This window comes from Tupaia chinensis, unplaced genomic scaffold (assembly GCF_000334495.1).
Source record: "Tupaia chinensis unplaced genomic scaffold, TupChi_1.0 Scaffold146386_1, whole genome shotgun sequence".
Lineage (NCBI taxonomy): Eukaryota > Metazoa > Chordata > Mammalia > Scandentia > Tupaiidae > Tupaia > Tupaia belangeri.
Genome location: NW_006206241.1, coordinates 2820559 through 2837924, shown reverse-complemented (window position 1 = coordinate 2837924; position 17366 = coordinate 2820559). Strand labels below are relative to the sequence as shown.

Genomic DNA, 17366 nt, shown 5'->3' with positions numbered 1-17366 from the left:
AACAAAAACTCACAGCAGGAGCATGTGTAATAGTGACCCAAATCCTGAGAGATTAATGGAGGAGAAGGGATTGTGATGTGGCCATCTACCCTGAGGGGTGATTTCTTGCTTTCTGTCTCTCTGTTTCTCTGGTGAGCACACACAACCTATAGCAAAAATCTCTCTCTTAAAAAAGAAAAAAGACTAAATAAATGGAGAGAGATTCTGTGTTTATGGTGAGGAAGACTCAGTATTGTCAAAATGTCAGTTCTTTCCAACTTGAGCTATAAATTGAATGCAATCACAGTTAAAATTCCAACAAGTAACATTGTATCTATAGGCAAACTGATTGTAATTTTCATAGGGAAAAGCAAAAGATATAGCAGAGCAAACACAATATTGAAGGAAAAGAACGAAATGAGAAGGCTGGCTCTACCAACTATACCTGTGAAGGAACAGTAAACAAGACAGGTGGTACAGAGAAAGAACAAACAGGCCCGGCTTCAACAACACGCATTGGCTGATGCTAATAAATGGCAAACTGATGCTACATGTGAGGCCAGGGTTTGATTTCTAGCCCACCCAAAAACCCAGGTGTGATGACATGCCCCTTTAGTTTTGGTTACTCAGTAAGATTGTGACATGGTGAGGCCTTGCTCCCACTCCGCACCCCCCGAAAAAAAAAGAGAGATCATTAGTGGAACTGAATAAAGAGCTTGGAAATAAATATTTACAAAGTCAATGATTTTTGGAGCAAAGGTAATGGACTATAGGAAAAAGAGCCTTTTGAACACTAATGTCAGAATAACTAGTTATCTAGATGCAATAAAATGAACCTAAACCCAGGCCTTATACCCTTCATAAAAAGTAACTCAGAATGGATCATAGGTCTAAATTGTAAAATGCAAAATTATAAAACCCCTAAAAAATAACAATGGAGAAAATCTTGGTGATGTGGGTATGGTGATGACTTTTAGATACAACACACCAAAGGTGCAATATATGAAATAAATAATTGATAAGCTTGAGTTGATTAAAATTAAAAAATTCTGCTCTGTGAAAGACACTGTCAAGAAAATGAAAACAAGCCACAGATTGGGAAAATATTTTCAAAAGACATATCTGATCAATTATTGTTATCTCATAATATACAAATACATCAAATTCAACAATAAAAAACAAACAACCTAGGACAAGCATTTGGCAGAATGGCTATGTCACTGGATTTCCAAGTAGTCGACTGTGGTTTGAGTCCTGGACCCTGTGGCTTAAACACATGCTGGGCACGTGTGCATGTGTGCCCAAGACCCCAAGAGGAGAATGGAGGAGAAGGGACTGCAGCGTGGCCATCCCCCCTAGAGGGGTGATTTCTCGATTTCCGTCTCTCTGTCTCTCTCTGTCTTTCTGGCAAGTGCACGCACCCTATAGCAAAAGCCTCTCAAAAAATAAAAAATCTAACAAAACTTAGCAAAAGATCTAACAGGCCAATTACCAAAGAATATGCAGGTGGCAAATGAAAATGTAAAATCATTTGTGCATTATGTGCAAAATCATGCTTAATATTATATGTTATTAAGAAATTGAACATTCAAATGACAACGAGACACCGCTGCACATGTCCTGGAATCACTGAAACCCGAAACCCTGACGACATGAAATGCTGACAAGTATGCAAAGCAATCAGAGTTCTTATCACATTGCTAATGGATATGCAGAATGGTGCGACCACTAATGGTGTGGGCACAAGAATGAACACTATTACAGACATTTTAGAAATACTCTACCACAATACTCCTATAGACAAAATAAATGTTGATGCTATTATATGCCATACACAAAAATCAAATGGCCTACTTGTGATAAGACAATAAAGCTTGTAAAAAGTCATATGAAAGAATGTTTTGGAATAAGGATAATTTTTCTTTTTCCTAGCAGACCACAAAACAAATACCAATCTAAGGGGAAAATATGGACAATTCAGACATAATTTAAAAAAATAAAAGATTCTGTTTATCAAAAGTCACTATTAAAATTATAAGTGCCAACTCATAGAGAAGATATGATATTATAATACATGTTTATACTATATGTAAGTTCCATAATGGGCACAGTGTTCAGAATATATAAAGTATTCAGAATGTATAAAGTATATCAAGAAATAAGAAAAAGACGGTTTTATTTTAAAAAAAATGGACAAGATTTGAACAAGCACCTCATTAAAGAGGTAATATATTAGGCTGTCAGGAAAGTCATGAGTATTTTTCGATGCAAAAATGTGTCCTGACTTTCTGGATAACCCAATAAAATAGTAATTAAACATATAAGAGAGTACTCAATCTCATTTATTACTACTCTGAAATGTCACTACACATCCACCACTAGTGGATAAAATGAAAAAGACCAATAAAACCAAGTGTTGGCAAGTATTGGAGTCATTTTTATGTTTATAATTGCTTTAAGAAGAGTAACTTTGCACAGCCACTTAGGAAAACCACTTGACAATAACTACTGAAACTGTACATACATATTTATGACTCTGAAATTCCACTGCTACGCATACTCAAAGATGTATGTATGAACCAAGTTACTTGTAATAACTACACCTTGGACACACAAATGTCAATCTCCAGTGGGTAAGTGAACCGCAGTGTACTCAGAAAGGCAGGTATGTGAGTGCAGCGAAGAAGCACCTCATAACCACACAATAGGACATAACTCATGACTCCATGCATACAAAGTTCGAAAACGGGCAAAATTGTCTCCCGTGCCATATGCCAAGGCAGTGTGTGTCTTCTGGAGAAGAGATAATGGAGATAGGAAGAAGAGATCTCCTGCATTCTGTGTCTTGATCTGGGGAGGCGTTATACTGCTATGCGCTCTATTTAAAGACCCATTGAGTTGCACCCTTACAGTTTTGTACTTTTCTTTATATATATTGTAGCACGATAGAAGTAATGTGGGGCTGGCAGGTGGTATGCTGGTTAAGGTGCTGGACACCTTCATGGCCAACCATGGTTCAAGTCCTGGACTTGGAAGCTTGCTTCCTCACTTTCCTGCTCTCTCTGGTCAAACTAAAATAATAACAATGATAAATAAAATTAAATAAAAAAATTAAAAATAATATTAACAAAAAATTAAGGCAAGTATCAAAAGTACTACAGCCACATTTCAGAACCCTTTTCCCATTCTAATTGATGAGCCACAAAATGTCAAAGGACTTGAGAGAGCTTTTAGTTGCAGCCTTTCATTTTCCAAATAAGGAAACTAGGGCCCTCACAAAAGAACACATATGTGCCAAGGCTGAGACCTTATCAGCCATGTTTGATAAAGGCTCTACACATATGCAAGCACTAATCCCCCCCGCTTTTCCTTCCACTTTGTAGCAGTGCCCAATCCCCAATTGGATAGTCATGTGGGCACAGTAAGCACTTCAGCTAGCCATGACTTGATTGTTTTCTTAAGATGAATGTGATACAGCAGAGCAAGAACTGAATTAAAGAGCATCATTTTCACGTGTGTAAAAACATGCTTAATGGGGCCTCAGGTCAAATCACATTTTCTCATCACCAGGTGTAGCAGGAGGTACAGCAGGGACCCACACACCCCTCAGATTCCAGTCACCCTTGACAGTCACCTTCCTTGTGTATTGATGTATGATTCAAAAGGGAGACACAGTCCCTGATCTGTAGGACAATCGAATTTTTACAAAGTAAATTAATGGTGGGACCAGCAGTTAGCATAATGGCTATATCGCTGGACTCCCACGTAGTCGACTGTGGTTCACGTCCCAGACCCGGTGGCTTAAAACTCACGCCGGGCACATGTGCGTGCATGCCCAAGATCCCGAGAGGAGAATGGAGGAGAAGGGATTGCAGCATGGCCATCCCCCCCTGGGGAGTGATTTCTTGCTTTCTGTCTCTCTGTCTCTCTCTGTCTGTCTGGTGAGCACACGTGCCCTATAGCAAAAAAAAAAAAAAACTCTCCAAAAAAAGAAAAAAAAAGTAAATTAATGGTGAGTCTGCACTGTCATTAACTTTAAAGTAATATGCTAAATTTTGCCTAATTCGTAGGTCTCCCAAATGTAGACATGAGTAACTGTGATGAGGTTTGTTTCCCTTCACAGGAAATGACACATGACTTTATTGACTATGTTGATGAATTTCCTCTAAACAAGTATCTGTCCTTCACGGCTCTACTAAACAGAAAAGAATTGTGCTGACAACTTCAGGCCAGTTGAAATCCTCTATACATTTTTGCCTGTGTATTCTGTAATTTCTGCTAATAATGAACCACAGATTCATCTTTAAACGTTAGCAATTTATCCTTACTCATTGCTGGGACTGTAGCCAAATAGCCATCTAATTGGTGGGGAATATAATAACATTTTGATTCCTTGAAAATCTGAAAGCCAGAAAACTTGTCAAAGAAGCCAGTTTCATATTCATTAAACAGTGAAAAATTAGTGTTTAACGCATTGTAGAAGTATCCAATTTGCAACTGGTTTTCAAGTAAAAAAACCTTAATAGTGAATTTGACAAAAAGAAATTTTTTTAGAAAATGTGATCTTTTGAGATAACAAATTTGTGAACATGTAAAACTTCACATATTTATTTATAATGATATGGTCTAAGTAAATTATAATAAAGTACCTGAAAAAGAGTTTACTACTGAATTGCTGCATGAAGGTTTTACTGATGAGTACAAAGCAAATGAGCCTTCTTCAATATACATTTTAGCTGTTCCATTAGCCTAGAAAAGTAGATTTTAATCCCAAAAAACTTAATAATCATTTTTAGTTTCATAATCTAATTTGGATATTATAGCACATATTCAAGGTACTCAAAATAATCCTCTGTAGGCATGTAACTGTTTTTCTTTCCATGAGATCTCCTGTATTTCTTGGCAGTTTCAAAGATTTTTCTGGAAAATTCCATGATGGTGAACCTTACTACACACTCAACTTCGCATCCCCTTCTTCTCTCAGGTGTTAGTGCACTTTTCAAAATGTTAAAAATGCTTACATAGCTTCCTCATAAGTATTAAGTTGAGAAAGACATTAAATTTTTTTTTTGGAGAGGTTTTTGCTATAGGGCATGTGCATTTGCCAGACAGACAGACAGAGACAGAGAGACAGAAGCAAGAAATCACCCCCCACGGGGGATGGCCATGCCACAATCCCTTCTCCTCCATTCTCCTCTTGGGATCTCGGGCATGCACGCACATGCGCCCGGTGTGAGTTTAAGCCACCGGGTCCGGGACTCGAACCACGGTCGACAACGTGGGAGTCCAGCGACATAGCCATTACGCTAACTGCTGGTCCCGAAAGACATTAAATTTTTAAAAATCTATAAAATTATAGAAAAGATCTGGGATATAGGAAACTCCCAAATTTTCTTGTCAATATAAATAAGAGCATCGTGAGCCTAAAATAAATGCTTTTCATTAATTCTTTACATAAATACACACAAAAAAAATGAACAGCTGAAAGAAAGAGGTAAAAGCAACACTAACGGTTCCCGATATGACCCCATGAGAATGCCATCTACAGAGCAGCAAATGTTAGGTGTACCTCAATGTGTCATGTCAGGTGTAGAATAAGATTAACATTGCCTTGTTTGGCAACAGAACTGAAAAATCATCTGGTGTGTATTCTCAGAATACAGATTTCTATTATCAGGATGTAGCTATTGTCTACAATTCTCACTCCTCCTAGGTGGCATAAAATATGAAGAACAGTCATTATTTCTAGGTGGTAAGATAACCCGACTGAGGTCTTGGAGTAAGAATATGAGGAAGGGCCAAGTTGAAGGCATGGTATCCCTAATGGCTGATGATCAAGACACTGGCTCAGAAGACAGGCTTCAAGGTCTTCTAGACAACTGAAGGAGGAGGCATCAATGGAAGTTAACAGTCCATTACTCACTGCTACACAGGGGCCCTGGAGCAGCAGTCCATCACATAACTAATGGAGAATAAAGCCAGCAGAAATACCATGTTCATGCTTAAGTAATCCTTAAATATACAAGGTGAATTTATTTGTGCAAGATCAAAACCAGAAAGAAATAGACCTCCACTGAAAAACAATAAAGAGAGAAAGAAAACAAAGCAAAAAGCCAACTAAGGAGCTCTGTGAAATAAGTTTGACAGGCCCCTGGTTTAGCACTTGGCATAATAGGGAAGGGATACTTTGTTTCTCACTCTGAGCTTGAAGAAACTGGTTCTTAATTTTTATTGCAAAAACATTTACATTGAAAAGACCTGGAAGACAGATATCTGGCTTGATAACCTGAAGACTCTTTGGGTGCTGCCAATCTATCTTTCTTCCATCAACTCTAGTTACACCAGTGCAAGTCATGAGCCATGGTGCTGCTTGTCTATTTTCTCCACCTGTTTGTTTGCCTGATGTTGTGACAAAACCAAGAAAAGTAAAAAGCACGTGCTCTGGGTGCCTATGTGAATTGGCCCAGGATGAAGTCATTCTCATGTTAGGTCAAAAGACAGGTAGACTGGGGGAAAATAGACATAGGAGGTCATATGTGTGTACATCAGGTATACGTGAAGAAGGGTACCTATGTGCTGGCTTTATTATTCATTAGTTATGTGATGGACTGCTGCTCCAGGGCCCCTGTGTAGCAGTGAGTAATGGACTGTTAACTTCCATTGATGCCTCCTCCTTCAGTTGTCTAGAAGACCTTGAAGCCTGTCTTCTGAGCCAGTGTCTTGATCATCAGCCATTAGGGACATCATAAATATGTAATACATGTTATAATGCAAATATGTAATATGAAGTATTAGGGAAACATAAAATATATTTATAAAATATATAGAATTTTGTAAATGTATATATTAATATAAAATATATTTATAAACACATCTACATACTTTTATTTCTTGAAATAATTCTCTGCTTGTAAAAGCTTTACTTTCCTTATCCATTCACCCATCAGTGGACATTCAAGTTGTTTCTAAATATTTGCTTTTGTGAATAATGTTGCAATGAACATAGGAGCACCCATCTGTCTTTGAGATCTTGATATCAGTTATTTTGGATATACACTAGGAAATAAGATTTCTTGATCATATGGCAGTCCTACTTTTAAATTTCAAGATTAATTTATACTCCCACCAACGATCTACAAGTGTTCCTTTTTTGCCACATCATTTTTTTTTTTTTGGAGAGGTTTTTGCTATAGGGCGCGTGCGTCTGCCAGACAGAGAGAGACAGAGAGAGAAGCGAGAAATCACCCCCAAGGGGAGGATGGCCACGCCACAATCCCTTCTCCTCCATTCTCCTCTTGGGATCTTGGGCACACACACACACGCGCCCAGTGTGAGTTTAAGCCACCGGATCTGGGACTCAAACTGCAGTTGGCTACATGGGAATTCAGCGACATAGCCATTATGCTAACTGCTGGTCCCCTTTTTTTGGCCACATCTTGACAACACTTGTTACCTTTGATCATTTCAATACTAGCTATCCTAACAGGTTTGAGGGTTTGAGGTAATATCTCTTGGAGGTTTTGATTTGTATTTTCCTAATGATTAGTGATATTAAGAACTTTTTTCATAAACTTATTGGCCATTTGCATATATTCTTTGGAGAACTGTCTCTCTACGTCCTTTTTATATTTTTAATTGAGTTTTATTTTATTTTATTTTATATTTTGCTATTGAGTTGAGGTATTCTTTATATATCTTGGATATTAACCCCTTGTCAGGTAAATAGTCTGTAAATATTTTTCCCATTCCATAGGTTGCCATTTCATTCTGTTGATTGTTTCTCTTGTTGTGTAAAAGCTTTTTAGTTTGACATAGTCTCACTTGTCTCTCTCTATATATACAAGTGTCAACAAAAGAAAAAATTGTGTGGTATATATATATATATATATATATATTCTTCAGTCTTTATAAAGAAGGTACTCTTGATGCAATGGTAACACAAATAAACATGAAGAACATTTTGCTAAGGGAAATAAGTCAGTCATCGGACAAATATTCATGATTCCACTTACATGAGATAACTAAAATAATCAAAGTTGGGACCAGCAGTTGGAGTAATGGCTATGTCACTGGACTCCCATGTAGTCAACTGCAGTTCGAGTCCTGGACCCAGTGGCTTAAACTCATGCCGGGCGTGTGTGTGTGCGTGTACAAAATCCCTAGAGGTGAATGGAGGAGAAAAGATTGCTGCATTGCCATCCCCCCTGGAGGGTGATTTCAAGCTTTCTGTCTCTGTCTCTCTCTGTCTTTCTGGTGAGCACAAATGCCCTATAGCAAAATCTTCTCCAAAATAAAAGAGAGTGAAAGAAAAAAAATAATCAAACTTATGAAAGCAGAGAGTAGAATGCTGGTTGCTAGGTGCTTTGGGTGGGGCAGAGGAAATAGAAAGTTGTTATTCTATGGGTATAGTTTCTGTTATGCAAGATAAATTAATTTTGAAGATCCTCTATGCAGCATAATGCCTATGGTTAATAAAACTATATTTCAAAATTTTTTCAAATTTAAAATTTTTTTAAAAATTTAAAGAGAGTAGATGGCATGTTTACCATAAAACAACCCCTATCACAAAGGGGCAGGAGGAAACTTTTGGAGGTGGTAGATCAGCTTATTTTTTTCATTGTGGTAATTGCTTTATGGGTGTATGTATATGTCCAAACTCCTAAAATTGTATACTTAAAAAATGTGCAGGCTTTTTGTATATCCATTTCACTTCAGTAACACTGTTATGGAAACCAAAAACGTCTGTCACTGAAGCACACTAGTTAAGCCCTGTGCATTGGGAGCTGGAAACTACATGGTCATTTACAGTTTGAATCTCAGTTCTGGTGGCAGGAAAAATATGCCATGTGCACGTACGTACATGCCTGAAATCCTGATGGGATGGAAAAATGCTTGCACTGTGACCACGCCCCATTGGCGGCCACTTTCTCTTTCAGTCTGGCAAGTGCACATGCCCTCTGACAAAATAATAAAAAAAAATAAGCTGAAAAGCTTTTCTTTTCTTGAAATATTGCTATTTGTCCTAATTTCTATTAATAGAAACATTAATTTCCTTTAGTTTCAAGAAAGATTCTAGCCAAATTTCAGCTTCAATTTTACAACTAGGCAATTATTTAGGACGTATATACTGTGTGTGTCCTTTTTTCTAGCCTGCAGTTTTTAAACTTTCATTTACTTTTCCTTCTCATCTAACTTCCAATTTAACATGATTTTTTATAAAATTTGCTCCAGATTCTTAAGATTGAATATTTTTCTTTGTTAATATTTCCCCAAAATATATAAAGATGAAAGTGATTATCTCTATACTTTCCCTCCCATTGTGAATGAATTTCATTAACAACTAAATACAGCAGCCCATTTCTCCTTATTATTTGTTAATGTTAGTGTATTTTGAAAATAAAAAGCACATTCATTGTGTCTGTTCTACTAGAATCGTTAACTATTGTGAGTTTCTTAAAGGAAAAACACAATTCTTCAACCAAAGTCCAAGGTAGTGATACTTACTGTCTTACATCTTTTGAATTTGAAAAACTTTAATGTATGACATTGTTAATAATAGGCATTACGGGACCAGCAGTTAACGTAACAGCTATGTCGCTGAACTCCCGTGTAGTTGACCGTGGTTTGAGTCCCGGACCCAGTGGCTTAAATTCACGCCAGGCGTGTGTGCGTGCATGTCCAAGATCCCGAGAGCACAATGGAGGAGAAGGGATTATGGTGTGGGGTAATTTCTCACTTTCTGTCTCTCTGTCTCTCTCTGTCTTTCTGGTGAGCACATGTGCCCTATAGCAAAAACCTCTCCAAAAAGAAAAAGAAAGAAAGAAAAATAATAGTATAAAATTATGTTGCATAGTAGGTCTTTAAAACTACTTCATCTCACATAACTGAAACTATACCCACTGGCCAGCAACTCCCCACTTCCCCTGCCCCACCCTAAGCACCTGGCAGGCACTATTCGACTCTCTGCTTCTATGAGCTTGATTATTTTAGATGCTCATGGAAGCACAACTATGAGTATGTGTCCTGTGACTGGCTTATTTCCCTTAAAGTTTGCCAAAATATGGATACATTTCTGTCTATTGAATGTACATGTCCTCTATCCTGAATAAGAGTAAGTTTCCCTCCTAGAGCTAAAGGAATACGAATGTTTCCTAGTAGCAAAGGTGAAAATAGGTGTGTCTTCCATGAGGAGTAAAAATGTCAAATTCCAGCCAAGCGCTGCCACTCAGTCCCAGAGCCTGGGTTCAGAGGGAGGAAAGCAGTGTTGAAGCATCTCTGGGTCCAGACAGGGTCTCTACTCGCGTGCTCATGAATGTAGGTTCTGTGTAGACCCTGCCCGCACTGTCTCCCACAGAGTAGTCATCTTTAAGAAATGAAAGCACTTCCTTAGCAGACTCTCACTCATCTGTTTAACATTTGAACCAAGTGACTTTGTTAAGTACCTAAAATTTAAAAAATAAAAGCTATGACTGCAACCAAATTGCGTTTCCTCTGCTAATTAAACCCATTGTCCTTGGGATTAGTAGGGAGAGGTCAGTTGTAGGGTACAGAATATTGGGGTTCTACTTAATTTTTCTATCACCTAGCTGGCCCCTGCTAATTTCAGTTATGTAATTGGTCAGAACTAGGCTAGTAAGAAAAAAAATGAGTGCTAATGACTATTTTGTAAGTTTGTTTTCAGGACACATGTGCTGAGAGGACTGGCTGGCTTAAACCTGACCCCACTGTAGGGAAGGAATGAAGATGTCAGCTGCAATAGAGCAACCAATCAGAACAGTACCAGCGCCAATTCTTTACTTGCAGAGAAAGCTTAATAAACCAAAGGACTGCAGCTTGAGTGAGCTAACTGCATAACTCTCAATCTTTCCTTTGCCTAAAATGACTTAATTGAAAACATGGTGAGGACTTTTTTCTTAATCAAACACCCAATCTTTTTGTAGTTAGGGAGGCAGATTGAGATTTGAGCTACAAAATCAGAGTTGTAACACTGCTGCCTTTTTGCTGACTGGCCATGCAAATAAAACCCTTTCTTGTTTTTCTGTTTTTTGTTTTGTTTTGTTTTGCTATAAGGAGCACGTGCTCACCAGAGAGAGACAGAGAAAGAGAGAGGGAAAGTGAGAAAGCATCTCCCAGAGGGGATGGCCATGTCATAATCCTTTCTCCTCCAGTCTCCTCTTGGGATTTTTGGCACATACACATATACACCAGCATGATTTTCAAGCTGCTGGGTCCAGGACTTGAACCATGCAGTTGGCTATGTAGGATCCAGCACCTTCACCTTCATACCACCTGCTGACCCAGATCCTTTCTTGTTTTAAGACTTGGTGGCAAGTCCGTAAGTCTAAAACATTCAAAATTGGAATTTATGTGCCGTGGGCAGTGGACCCCAATTGCTCAGTAATGTTATTTCTCTGTGATAGGATTTGGGGTTGATGATACAGCACTGATGGCCCTCCTTATCAATGCCCTGTCCTTTTCCTTCAGCTTACATGGGGAGACCTTTCTGAGCACCCCTTTCGCTTTTGGCTGTGGGCTTCATATTCCCTCCAGGAACACCAGCCTCTTACTGAATGCCCTCTCTGTTCCCAGACCTCAGCTCATTGCTTTTATCCTGGAAGAGTAAAGAGCCACAGCATGGAACAGACCTGAATCTCTGATCAGAGATTCCTTGATCTGCCCTGGAGGGTGACATGAGCCAGAAAGAAACTTTTGACTTAAAGATTAGTCCAGATTTAAACACAAAGCCATTGAGATTTGGGGAACAGTCTCTGTGACTAGCAGATCTAAGGATGTTTCTTAAAGTTCTTTCTTTCTCTGAAATTTTAAAATCTACTACCTCTTTTTCAAGTGTCAAACCCTGCCTTTCCAATGTTCTATGTGCTAAATGAATTAGGGCTATAATAAATGTTTCTACACATACTTCTCAAATTTACAGAATTTCAGAATCATGCTAAGCTTTATGTATTCAAGTTTTCCCATCTAATAAAAATGTGTTTTATAAAAAGAAAAAGACAGGGCCAGCAGATGGCGTACTGGTTATGTCATGGGACTCCCACATGGCCAACATGGTGACTTGAAAATCATACTGGGTCACAAAGAATAATTTATATCAACTGCTTTTTATTATCAAGTTTCAGAAACCCTTCACAAGATGGTAAAAAGAGAAAATAAAAAGAAAAAAAGAGGAAAAACAAACAAACAAATAAACAAAAACTTTACAACTACAGCTAATGCAATTTTCCCCCATTGTTTCTAGTCAGCTCCAAACCTCTTGTGTGCAAAGCCCACTTTTTTTGAGTTGTAAAATGCATCCTTAAACTGGGAAGTATCCTTAGTCCTGGTTCTTCCAGAGCCCTTAAGAACCCATTGGCCTGAACTTTATGCCTCAGACACCTGCCCATTGTGTAGGTTTAAAAAACAAAGGGTTGGTAGAAACAGGCTTTATGGGCATCAATTGATGCTTTGTAGAGTTGAGGACATCTCAGTTGTGTAACTCCTAAGTTATGGTCCTAGCTGGGGTAGCCCTGCCTCTGCCTCTCCCCACCACTACCCCTTTTTAAAACTAAGGTAACGGCAAATCAATAGTGGAATCATGTTTGCATAGAACCTGTTAAAATGCTCTGTTTTCATTAAGTGTTAAGTTACAGATGCTCTGTCTCCATTAAGTTGAATATTTAAAATTGGGGGACGTATTAATTATTACTTTGATTTCCTATAATGTTTTATAGAAAAGTAAGACTCTTAGATTGGTATGAGAAAAATCAGATAAAACTGATGTGAAAAGGGAAAAAAAAATCATACTGGGCATGTGCGTGTGCATGTGAGACCAAGATCCCAGGAGAAGGGACTGTGATGTGGCTATCTCCCTTTGGAGGAGGCTTGTCACTTTCCCTCTCACTGCCTGTCTCTCTCCTTGGTGAATGCAGGGCAAAAATCTCTAAGAAAAAAGAAGGAAAAATAAAATAACAAAAAATTTGGTAGTTACGCTTTTTCATTGTGTATACAGATGTACACATACTAGATCTCCCTACTCATTAAGATACCTAGTTATAAAAGAACTTAAAAATATTAAAAGTTAGTGATGAATACCTTTGTTTATAATAAGTGGTATATGGGCTTCTTCTGAGCCTGAAGGTCAATGTCAGATGACACCAGCAGGCCTCGATGCTCTAAGGAACCACTGAGTAAATCTTTGCTCAACTGAATGTCTCAGACACCTTCAAAGGGAAACCATCCTGGAGGCGCAGCCTGGACTACTCACCCAGAATCAGGCTGACAGGCATTGAGTCCCAAAGGCACTGAAAGATCACAGGACCTGTTCAAGGAATTCTTACCTTAAAAATTTATGCAGATACTGGCGGCTGCAGGGTGACCAGGAGAAGACCCCGTTGCGTCCTGCCAATGTCGGGGACATTATGTTGCCCTCAGACTTTTTGCACATGTTTCCTTCTCCATCATGGACCATGCCAAAACTATGAGAGAAACAGAGAAACTGTCCTTTCAGAACAAGCCACCATTCAAATGATCTACTAGGCTGTAATAAGACATGTGAAGACTGCTTGCTAGGCAGGAAAAAATAAAGGCCAGAACAGCCAAATGGCTAAAATATTTGTGCTCCTAGGGCTTCTCTACAGAATGGACCATTCATCAGATTGTTGGGAAGTGCACCCTAATTTCAAATCACAGTAAATTGTTAAGGTGAATTTTTTAATTGTAAGAACAAATCGAACATTTCACACGAGCTGGGCAGGACTGCTGGCCTGTCACCCCGATAAGGCTAATCGCACCCTACATTGCTTCCTCCCCTCTATATGCTTTTCTGTTCACCAGGATTGTCAGAACTTTCCAGGGAGGCTTTATAACCCAGGCCAGGCTCCCATTCAGGAATTGTCTCAGAACAGACAGATTCACTCATGTGTGTTTCATATAAGCTCCCAAGTGAGTCTGATGCTTACTGCATTCTGAGAGCTGCCAAGTGATGACTGAACTCCTGTTGGTGTGGACTCTCTATGTCCACCTGGTGCTGCTCCATCTCGGGCTGGATCTGCATGCTGGAGGCTGACAGACAGTAGGCACCAGACTCTTACATCTCTGCAGGGAGTGCTCCACGGAGACCCCATAAGTGAACATGACTGGGTTTACCTGTGGGCAGTTTTGAAGTCTTACTAGTGACTTGAGTGAGAACTGGACAGCTCTGGGGATCCAGCTCTGTCTTAGTATATTGTGGCATCTCAAGTTGCAGTGGCTCTAAACCCTTAAGAGAGTTTGTTAGTGGCATCCATATCCCATACTGCCAATCAGCATCCCCTAGTCATACTGGAGAAAGCTGTGCCTAAGAGAGTCAAGTTGCCACCTCCATCTACCAAACCCACTTCTTAGCTTCCCAAAGCTCTGACTGCATGTGAGCTTCTTGTTGCATCTTCAGCTGTTCAGAACAGCACAATATGCTGCCTTGGGGGAAAATGGGGAAAATTGGATACTCTGTGGCCTTGCAGACCTCTCACTAAGGTAAATATCTTCTTGGAAGGCCAAGTCATTATTGATGGCTAATGTTGGGTACACAGTCATTGTATGGGTTCCCTGAGAACAGCATCCCAAATGAGTGTAATATAGAGGAAAGGAGAAAGTCAGGACAGAGAGAAATCCAAGAAAGACAAGTTGGCTACTGGTCAGGAGGACATTCTGCTCCCAAGAGTCCCATGATGAGTGCAGGGAAATCAGGGACAGTAAGACACCCATATGGGAGAAGTGGTCTTCAAAATGGACAAGGGGATTTGTATTTGTTTCCAAGGCTGAAAATACATTTGTCCAACTAACTGTTTTGCTTAGAGAAGCTCAAAAATATGAGTGAAAAAATAGCTAACTACATACTCTCTATTCTACAGACATAATGCTTAACATGTTCCCTATCTTTTCTGATGTAGACCTCAACACAAGCCTAGAGGGTGGTTATAACAAGGATGGCAAGGCTGAGGGTGGAGAAAACCTTGCCCAGGGTTTCAAAGCCAATACTGGAATATTGACACTCCAATGTTAGAGCTCAGGCAAGTCCCATGCAACTGTGTGACCCAAGCAGGGTTTAAGGCTGTATCCAAGGAAATCTGGCACTCAAATATTGTTGAATTTCTACAAAATTTTTGATCCGTACCAAGGGTGATGTAGATGTAGTCATTTTAATCTCCACCCATTCTCTGAAGTTCTATTAAAGGCAATTAATCAAGCCCAGGGTAACCATATGGCAGAGGAAGTGTGTCATGGCTGTGAAGGGATTCAGGATGACATCCCAGATGGGAGGTTGCTGGTGGCAGTGAGAGGGGGAGTGATGAAAATGGAATACCAAATTACCCTAGTCTGGCTAGTTCTTGATCGGCCTATGTAGAAGACACGTCCCAGTCCGAGGAACTGCCTCAGACAAATTTGCCGCCACTTTTGCCTGGATTTCTAAGGAATTTAAGAATCACAGTGTGTCTCAAGTCTGGGGTCATCTCAATTTTAAAGTTATTCTTCTATTTCAGTGGTTCTTTCTAGCATTGAGCCTCAAACTACGATACACAGAACATCTGAGAAATCCACTGCACCATGTGGCAACCCAAAGCCCGCCCTGGTAGATTTATGATCTATTAATGGTTGAGGGTTAAGATCTGGCACTTGGGAGTACTCTGTTTCCGGGAGATTCTGATGCCCACCGTCTCAGCAGCACTACATCATGAGTTGTCTGCAGTTGGTACAACACCCACAGGTTGTGATATAATGAAGAGCAGCACATCAGCGCCAAACTACCACACAGGGATACGTCTAATAATGACATTAATAAAATCATGGAAGAATGGATAGAACATATTTTAAAGGTAAGTTTGGTATTTGGCAACCAAGAAACAGAGCTATTTTGTGTGATACCTGCCAAATAACTATTTTTGTTGTTGTTATAATGCACCATAGCAACTTAATGTGGTTATCCTTCCACAAGGTAAAACAGTAGACATATTTTATCACTTAATGTGGTTATCCTTCCACAAGGTAAAATAGTAGACATATTTCTTTATCCCTTAGTGGTTTATAAGTCTCGAAAGGACAGAGACTCCTTATCCGTACTCCCTGCTCCATAGAGAGTAGAGCTGATCACCTGTAACCGGTTCTCCATTCACATTTGTTGAATAAGGGACAATCTTCCCAGTTAAAACACTAACTTGAGTATAAACCCAATTACAGATTACATTAGATTTGGGCATTATATTCAATGTTGGGTGCTTCTATTAACACTTTCTCTAGTGACTCAATTACTATCAGTAAGTATTTATTTTTCACTAATAATATCCAGAATGGAGATTGGCTAAGTGCTTTCAAATGTTTTCCTAATTATCTCAGGTTGCTCAGACAGTGCTGGTGAAGGACATGACATAACCTTCAAGGAACCATGGCCCCACATCTCCTAGAAGATAAATTCCACTTCTAGCACAATAGCAAACACAGGGAGGGCTGAGATATCTAGAGCCTCCATCAGGTTTCTTGGGAAGCACACCTGGTTCATGACAGTGTAGTGTGTGTGTGTGTGTGTGTGTGTGTGTGTGGTGAGGAAGATCTGGTTGGGGCAGAGAGAGCATGGCCGAGGAGTGGGGACTTGCCACCAAGAGCTTTTAAGATGCCCATGTAACCACAGCTACGTTCTCCACCCACGCCAGCTAGTGCTGCCAGCGCCCCATCTCAACTGTTTATCACAAGCTGACTCGCTCGGCCCCCGGTGACTTCAGTATTTCTTGCCTTGATTGTTTAATTAAATTCTGGTACGGTTCAAAGGACTGCAGGGGCCTCGTGTCTTTACAATAATGAGAGGTTTTGAAGTTTTAACTCTAGCAGACTATTAAACATAAAATTATAATTTAACTGAAAGCTTATAAAGTGTAGGTATAATTTTCTAAGCAATGAAATAGTCAATCATTACCTGTTACTACGAAGGGATCAGTAATGGAACAGAAAGCTTCATTTTCAGGTCATCAGGGCACACAGAACCAAAGCCTGCAGGGCCTCCATGGAAGTCTACTAAACAGAGGCATAGCACACACACACACATACGCACACACACACATACACACACATACACACACACACATACACACACATACACAAATACACACATACACACATATACACAAATACATACACATACGCACACACATATACACATACACACACATACACACATATACACAAACACACACACACACACACACACACACACAGCTATGCTTTCAACAGGTCTGACTCACCTGAATCTGTGACCTCAGTCCATTTTCCAATAACAAGTGGAGAGGTTGGATTTGCAAGAACACAAATGATACTTTCTTCATTTTCCACACAGTAAAATCAGGTTGAAAGTAAATATATATATA

At 39.4% G+C, this 17366-nt stretch overlaps 1 protein-coding gene across 1 annotated transcript in view; it reads right to left on the bottom strand.

Annotated features, from left to right (window-relative positions):
• Positions 1-17366, bottom strand: part of ADAMTS16 (ADAM metallopeptidase with thrombospondin type 1 motif 16) — a 154488-nt gene that overhangs the window by 72253 nt on the left and 64869 nt on the right. Inside the window, exon 11 of the mRNA XM_006168904.2 lies at positions 13314-13451. Coding sequence (XP_006168966.1) covers positions 13314-13451 — 138 coding nt within the window. The remainder of the gene's footprint in view (positions 1-13313; positions 13452-17366) is intronic.